Here is an 8963-nt window from a genome sequence, read left to right as displayed (position 1 = left end):
GTGGTCACTGCAGCCAAGGCTGCCCCCAACCTTCACATCTCTAAACCAGTCCCTCTCTGTTGGTAAGGGCAAGGCCCAGCAGGACACCCTTCCTCGTAGGCTCCTCCACCATTTGTGACAAGAAGTTACCATCAATGCACTGCAGGAGCCTCCTGGACTGTTTGTGCCTTGCTGTGTTGTCCCTCCAGCAGATGTCAGGGTGGTTGAAGTCCCCCATGACAACCAGGTGAGTTTTGCTATATGCTGAACCATGCAAAGCTGCCAGTGTCATTCTGCACAGAAGTGTACTGGCACTTTCCACTGCCTTTCCTAGGCTTTTCGAAAGACTAATTCCTTCACACTATTCCCTCACACAGCAAGTCGTCACTAACGTATGAGCTATACGAGAATACACATTATTTCTTGTCAATTTACTCCCACAGATTTCCACAATTTATTATACCAGGGTACTATAGTACCACATAAGACCACAGGAGAAGTTAATACCCACTACATTTTTTTTATTCATTAGCAAATAAGAAAAATTGAGACAAATATTTGATGACGTGATTAAGTTTTAAAATACCTCAAAGTAAACAGAAGCAATGCAAGATAATTAGCTATGACAATGTCATATACCCACAGCAAAATAGTTCTAATCTTAAAAAGTAATCAGAGCCTTCTATGGCCTTGTCTAAAATACAAAGACATACATAAAATGAAGAAATCAGCCTCATAATTAATCTACTATTGCTTAATAAGGCACCAAGAGTGGAGACTGACCCCCCCATTTCAGATGTCTAAACGCAGGTTGAGCCAGTCACTGCTCTTCCCATTCCAGGAAATAGAAGACAGTATTCTGGTGCTTTCAGGGTGTGATTCACCTGACCATTTTAGGTCTATACCAGATAAAATAAATTGAGCTTACATATTTTTCTTTCTCTCCACTGATTACAAAAGGAGCACAAGACAATCTGTTCAGATATAGATCTCTATGCTACGCATCCTATCCCATGTTTCACATACAGAGACATGTTATTTCCCTAAAATCTATGTCAGGCAATCCAATTTATCTGCTGCTCAGCTCACAGCATGGTAACCAACTAACCTGCAGTAACTTGTTTGTAATGCCAACTATGTTTGTATGCCCTCTCCTTTAAGAACAAGAGTTAAAATGCTCCTGAGCCAAACATTAAAAAAATCAGTTTAACACTTCAGAATCTGTGCTGTGACTGAAGTTACATGACCAGTTAGTACAAATTCAAATGTTTAACTCAAGTGATGTGAATGCAATGCTGTGCTGCACATTATTCTTACTATTTGTATTACAATAATGCCCAAAGGTTCTAGTTAAGAACCTAAGGTCCAACCATATTATATGATACACACATTCATAGTAAAACTTTGCTGTGGACTGAAGCATGCCACTGCAACAACCAAAGATACTACTGTTACCATGTATATACTCCGTCCTTCTACAGATGTTGTGACTCATGTAGAAAGGGGCAGCAGTAAAGCATAAACGCTGCACCCAAACAACTGCACAATTTCCTGTGCAGGGAAGCAAAGCAGCAGATATCTGGAGGGATTCCTTCAGCCACAGTTGTTAAATTCATTACAGCTGAGTCCTACAGAGACAGCCCTTGTTCCAGATAATGTACAAAACACACAAGGCAATGGAAAATGAACTGTCTTCCCAAGATCACTCAGAAGGTTGCTGTGTAGCTTGGAAGGTGTCTTCCAAGCTGTTAAATCAAAACATCTTATTTATCATACAAAAGTCTTAGAATGGGACACACATTTATGCAGCAATGCCTATCAACGACATCAAACATCTAACTTAAGTTGGGGTGAAGTCATGGAGTATCAAGTACATGGTCTGAAAAACTGACTAGGTCTGATGAGTCATAGAGAATCAGGCATATAGGATAAGGGAGGAATTCTACTCTGTTCTATTCACTCACATTTAACTCATCACATAGATACATAAGTGCCATAGGGAGGGAAAGGAAAAGTATTTTTTTCCTGTACATTGTGGAACAGTTACAGAGCTAAATTGAAGTGACTCTTACTGCTGTGGAGCTCTCATTTCACTGGGAGAATGGCCAGTGAAATTACTCTTCGTTCAGTGCAACCCCCTCTTATCTTACAAATTAACCTCACTGCCATATTGATTGGCTGCTGAGGGTTTTTTTTCTTCCGTGACAAACAGCTGATGTTTGCCTATTTCAGATCTCTGCATAAGCAAATACTGTTCAAGCTCTGAATTTCTAAGCAAGTTTAAAAATGCATTATTTAAAACATCATTGTGTTCTAGTATTGCACATTACTAATATAGCTAAAGCTACTAAATGCTCACATATCTAATGCATACATACAAGAATTAGATAAAGTTTWAAATGAACTTTTTATAATTTTACAGTTATTCATGAATTACATCATGACAATTTTGGACCAAATGTTTCATTGGTCTCTGAATTTGTGCAAATTGTTGCCTGCACATTCAGCCACCTCTTCTGCCTCACCAAAAATCCCTGCTTTTTATGAAGACCTGTTCTTCATTTGTTTTTTCCTGTTAGACAAGGTGCACCTCAGTCAGATTTCATTTGGTTTTTCAGTTTGGCAAGACGAGCAAGACATTCATCTCTCCATTCTCTCCTGGCATTCAGGTGTTCTGGAACCACTGGAATTTTTTCCGACATTGCCTGAAATAGAAAATTTTGAAGTTCATTAAATCTCTTGTTCTGAGTAAGAAGTTTATCAAGATTGTTTTCCTACTTTCCCTGCTTCTGACCAAGTAATTGTCTACAAAAACCTTAATTTAGTCTATCACAAGCAATATGCCACTAGTTCTTTACATGGCTGACTGGAAATTAGTTACCGTGTATGAGAAGAAAACTGCTCCCACTTGGAGAAGGTTGACCTAAAGGTGGCAATAAAAGTGCTTACAGAAACATCAAAGCATCAGACTCTTCTCGGTTTGCCCCACACAGCCACTATCTTGCCTTTTTGACAATAAACTTTCATAAAGTGGGAAGGAGGCAATCTAGCCTTTTATGTGACTAAACATGTGCTCTGAACTAAATTCATGTGTGAGTGCATCCATACATAGAATTAACCTGTAACAACTAATCAGGAAAAATCTGACACATGTACACATTCCTTAGAGAAGCATTAAAAAAAAAAGACAACTATGAAATAGTAGAGTTACGAAATGGCAAGACTTCAGCTAATTCCTATAGATGCACAAAAGAGCCTATATCATGTCTATAAACAAACTGTGGGCTTAGAAACAAGATTAGCAAACTTACTCCCAATCCAGCACAGCATTTAAAATATATCTTACTTCTAAGTATCCAAGTAATCTTACTGGGCTGCTTGTACGATAAATGTTAAGCATGTCCCTGCATGCTTTACAGACTAGATCTTTAGTCTGTAAAGGACACAAAAACAAGAACAAGATGCTTTAAAAAATATTATGCATGTCATATAAATATCCCAACAGTCTGAGCTCCAGGCCCTATTGAGAAGCAGCACTAGAGGGAAAAAAATTACAGGAAATGAACATATCATTGGGGTAGAACTTCTAATTGATCTTTGAAAACAGAAAGATGCAACTACAGTTCATGAACAGCAAAAAATACAAATTGTTTAAAGACAGGACATCACATTATCCACAAATAAATTTACTTGGCCTGCTAGCCCACCCAGAAGAAAAAAGTTACGAGGCTTATGTAATAAGATGGAGAAAGAGAACATGGGGAGAAGTCTTTAAGTAAGAAAGAGAACTTGGAGCTGTGCATATTGTGGCAGAGAATAAAGATATAGAAAGAAAGTGATAAGAGACAGCAGAAGTTGGCAGGTTAATGTCAATGTTCTGTAGTTTTTAGTATTCAAATCCTCTGGCTGATCATAATGCTACTCGGTGCCTAGATAGCATTCTCTCAATGTATTTCAAAGAGCTTTAAAAAGGGATTTATATTAGTATATACATTCTATACTTTATCTTTTCATTCAAAGTACACATTCACACAAGAAATACAGATTACAGATGCCTCCAACACTAAATCAAAATGGCACTTATATAAAAATAGATGCTAACAATTTTTGTTCTGGATGTCATTGCATTTATCTACTGTATACTTTACCTGATTGATTTTCTGCTCAGCTTCACCTGAAAATTTTGGTACTGGTCCAAAAGTGTTCAGAACAAGTCTCATACCTTCGCAGTATCTTTCACAGTAATTTGAAATACCTAAAAATGAAAGTGAAAAATTACACATGAACAGAAATTCCTACTTCAAGTTCAATAATAGTGTCTGTGCTTAAGCACTGTCTGAAATCAGAAACAAAAAAAACATGCTTTCAGTATTAATAGTTCACATGCACTCATACACACACAAACTGATGCTAAAGGACACAATTAAGTTGTGAAGTCAAAAGATTCAGAAAGTAGGTAATTCCTTTGCAACCACAAGTTCACCTTCTCCTGCACATATGTTAACAGCCTTTAACTACATAACCATATATCTGCCATTTTTCTGATAGGATCCCTGCCTTCTGCAGAGGTGCTGAAAGACACACACTTGTAAGGGCAAGAAGTGTGCTCTTACACTTAAGACAACTAACTGTCACCAAGGAAAAGTGGATTTTATCCACAGTATTTCTATTAAGGTTCCTGGAAAAATCATTTAGCACGTCTTCATTGCAAAACCCGTAAATGCAACATACCAGCAGGAAATACTATGTAAGAGGTGCAGTACATACTTATATACTAATCATGGATCCTGCAGGTCACTACCTGGTTGTACAACTGATGTTAACAACAGTGATTTGGTTTTTTATGGCCACAGGACAGAGCGGGGCAAAAGCATCCTTGCTAAAAGGTTAGACAACCTGGTGAGGAAAGCTTTAGACCAGGAGCATTTGGAACAGAAGATTGCAGTCTGCAGTCAAGYGAGGAAGTGGTGGACTGGGGTGGAAAGTAGAGAGTTCAGGGTAACGGATACAAGAGAGACCTCAAGAGAAACAAACCAGAGTGGAATGGGCCCACCTTAAGTGTATTACAGAAATGCATGCCACCTGGGAAACAAGCAGGAGGAACTGGAGCTCCATTTGTGCTCATATGACTACAGATACTGTTGGTAAAACTGAGATGTGGTGGGACCACTTGCACAACTGGAGTGCTGCAATGGATAGACAGACATTCTTCAGGAAAGAGAGACAGGGAAGATAGGGGAGGGGAGGTGGCCCGCTCTATGAAGGAGCAGCTCAGATGTATAGAGCACTTTTATGGGAGAGGAAATAGGCTGGGTGAGAGCTTTCAAGATCAGAGGAGTGGCCAGTAAAGGTAACCTTATATCGGCAGCATGCTACAGAGYRTCTGMTCAGRGTAAGGAAGTGGACAAAGCCTTCTTTAAACAACCAGAGGAAGAATCTGAATCACAGACACTTGTTCTTACAGGTAACTTTAGCATCTGCTAGAAGGGCAACATGGCAAGATTGAAAGCAGTTAAGCAGGTTTCTGGAAAGCGTGGGAGATAACTTCTTGATAAAGTTGGCTCTGCTAATCTCTAACCAGTTCTTCCTTACTAGTGAAGGGATAACTAATGACAGCCTTGGACATAGCAACCGTGGAACAGTGGATTTGAAGATCCTGACGTGAGTGACAAAGGAGAACAGATGAGCAGTCTTTACTTGATTCAGCTTCAGTTGCTTCAGGGAACTGGTAGGCGGGATCCTAGGATACCCCCGCAAGGGAGGGGTAAAGGAGACCAGGGAACCTGGCAGGTCTTTAAGGACAGTATCGTCCACAGGCGAGAACAGTCCATCCATACGCTCACAAAGACAAGTAGACGTATCAGGAGATTGGCTTGGCTAAGCTCCAACGCAAAAAGACAGAATACAGGAGGTGGAAGCAGGGATAGGCCTATGATGATGGAATTAAAATCACTGCCTGGGCATGTAGGGATGGTGTCAGGAAAGCCACAGCTCAGCTCCAGTTGAGACTTGCAAAAGACATGAAGGGCAACAAGAAGAATTGCTACTGCTTCATTAGTAATAAAAGGCTGAACAAGGAAAATGTTGGCCCATTACTGAAATGGGTGGCTGATTTAGTGACAGCCACTCACTAATACGGTGATTGGGAACAGTCAATATGTACTAATTAAGGGTAAATTATGTCTGACCAACCTGACTGCCATCTGCAACAAAAATCACTGAATTTTTGAACAAGAAAAAAACAGTGGATATCACTTATCTTGATGTTACTAAGGCATTTGACATTTATCTCTCACAGTATTATTGTATCAAAGTTAGAATATTAAGGTCCAGATGTTTGGACAACTAGATGAATTAAAAGCTGGTTGGACAATCAGTATCAAAGGGTTGTGGTTAATGGGACATACTTTACCTGCTAGCCAATAAAAACGTGGAGTATTGCAGGAATCTGTCCTGAGACCTGTTCAACATGACTTGCTCAGAAAGTTTGCGAGATACCAAATTAGGCGAGAGAACCAGGTGGTACACTGGAGGACAGGACTGCCATCCAGAAAGACTTAGACAGCCTGGAAGAATGGGCTAATAGGAACCTTATGAAATTTAACAAGGACAAATGCAAAGTCCTCCACCTGGGAAGGAAGAACTTGCAGTGATAGAGGCTGAGGACCCTAGAAACTCAGGGTGTTGGTGGACAGCAAGCTGCAGGTGAGCCAGCAGTTTGCTCTGGCAACAGACAGAGCCAAGAGCATCCTGGGCCGTGCTAACAGGAGCAGAGCTAGCAGACCAAGCGAAGCGCTTATCCTCCTTTACTCAGTCATTAAACTGCATCTATAAAACCTTGCGCAGTTTTGTGCCCCCAGTACAAAAAAGACATGAACAAACTGACGCAAGTTCAGCATAAGGCTACTGAGGTGGCCTGGGTAAAAATCTTTCACTGAACCATTCCTTACATACATTAACCATAGGTGACTCTTAAACAGTGTCTCCCTCAACCGCTGCTAGATGATCTTGAACTCTTTCACATAAGCTGTGCCCAGWGAACTCTAACAGCTCTCAAAGCTTCAAAGATGCTGTAATTTTTGGTAAAACCAGGAACTCAACTCCAGGCAGCTGTGCAGCAAATGTCTGGAATTGAGATATTCCTCAGTACTGCCACTAGAATTGTCTGAGTGCCAGAAGAACGGCCTCCGAGCTTTTTAGGAAACTCTGTTCTAGCAATTTCATAGCAGAAATACAGCAATATAACCCATGCTTTGCTCTGATACCCATGGAGCAGCTATGTTTTTCAGCAATGGAAATGAACACCCTCAGACTCTTCTGAAAGGGTCAGGATCTGCAAAGACAGTCAGCAGTCTCCCAACATCAAATACGTGAAGTACAGATTCAGCACAATCACTGGTGAAAATAAGAATGACTTCTCCAGCTAGAATGGAACTATGACACTACAACCTTAAAGAACAGAGCATGAGGAAGATCAGGAACAATGGTCAAAATTTTCATCGTTCTCTTAGCAAAGAYAAATGGCCATCAGGAGAGCTACCTTCATTGGGAGACAAGAAAGTGAGTAGGGAAGCTGGAAGTTTAAACAAAAAACCCAACAGAATCTGCAGCCAAAGGTTCAAATCCCATTCAGGAATAAAGTGTCCAACTGGAGAATATATTTTGACCAGGCCCTTAAAATACACCAAGTCATAGAACCTGAGAACCAGTTAACAGTTGAACTATGGGTCAAACGGCAGCCAAGCAGAATGAGTTCTGCAATATTGGCTGAATGAAGGAAAGGTCCACCTTCCAGCAACTCCAGTAGGAATTCCAAAATAATTAGTATTGAGGCACTAGAGAGGAATTGGAATAATAAATAYACCAAATAGAAAACTTAATCATTCAGACACGTACATCTATTGGACTTTTTCACGCCATTAACTACCACATAATCAAGAATCTTAGCGATGGAATAATCTGCACTCTTCCTTCTTTTTTGATTAGCTAGTTATCGAAGAAATGATAAAGAGAAAGCTGCAGAAGACTAGGGCAAGAGGTGACTATACTCAACTCTTTCGTGAAGGGTCAGAATTTCATCCACAAACTGAGAGGCATGAACCTGAACTGGCTGTGGCCACAAAAGACAAGAAACCTAAGTGGGGTGGCCTGACTACCGCAAGAAAGAATGCACCCTAGGTCAAGAGTTACTAGAAAGTCCTTTTTCTGAACAGCTGGTAGACAGTTCCCTGGAATGCATCACAGTAGAAGTCATACCTGTCTAACCCTAAACAGTTGAGGTTGAAGATGGAGAAAAGAACAGAAGCCTCYGAGTATGGCAGGCATGAATCATAGACTACAACACTTACACTATTCAGCATGCCTCATAGTCTGAAATTGCTGAAATACAGACATTCCAAAGGGTCTTTGAGGTTATTAAGAGTATGGAGAACATTTTTGTTTCTGGACCAAAGATGGAAGAACTTTCAGAAGACAGATACTCAATGGAGGATTACATTTCCTCTATGAGATTAGCACTCTGAAGTCATGATGACCRTCTCAGATAAACATTTGAAGCAAAGGAATGGGAGAATGTGTCCATTACTTGAACAGCAACTTGGAAAGATGTTTGAGGGTATTCAACCCTTTTCAAAAATGGAGTCCAGCATCTCTATCCATTGGAGGGTGTCAAGGGGACGGGAACAAACTCTTTTCAGTTGTCCCGTGTGACAGGACAAGAGGCAATGGGCAGAAACTGAAGCACAGGAAGTTCTGCCTGACCATGAGGGGAAATTTCTTCACTGAGAGAGTGACAGAGCCCTGGAAGAGGTTGCCCAGAGAGGTTGTGGAGTCTCCTTCTCTGGAGATCTTCAAGGCCCGCCTGGATGCAACCCTGTCTAMCATGCTCTAGGTGACCCTGCTGAGCGGGGATGTTGGACTAGATGATCTCCAGAGGTCCCTTCCAACCTTACTGTTTCTATGATTCTATGTTTTGGAGCTCACTA

At 40.7% G+C, this 8963-nt stretch overlaps 1 protein-coding gene across 2 annotated transcripts in view; it reads right to left on the bottom strand.

The window, feature by feature from the left end:
* Positions 1–479: 479 nt before the first annotated feature.
* The window catches only part of CRYL1 (crystallin lambda 1), a 62516-nt gene continuing 54032 nt past the window's right edge, over positions 480–8963 (bottom strand). For both annotated transcript variants that reach the window (XM_085321771.1, XM_085321772.1), the window contains exons 7-8: positions 4128–4234; positions 480–2684 (exon numbers count right to left, since the gene is read on the bottom strand). In XM_085321771.1, coding sequence (XP_085177897.1) covers positions 2571–2684; positions 4128–4234 — 221 coding nt within the window. In that variant the 3' untranslated portion in view covers positions 480–2570. The remainder of the gene's footprint in view (positions 2685–4127; positions 4235–8963) is intronic.

This window comes from Rhea americana, unplaced genomic scaffold (genome assembly GCF_003343005.1).
Source record: "Rhea americana isolate MKP2758 unplaced genomic scaffold, rheAme1 scaffold_71, whole genome shotgun sequence".
Classification (NCBI taxonomy): Eukaryota; Metazoa; Chordata; class Aves; order Rheiformes; family Rheidae; genus Rhea; species Rhea americana.
The sequence above is the reverse complement of the archived record's forward strand: the minus strand, read 5'-3'. Positions and strand labels throughout refer to the sequence as shown.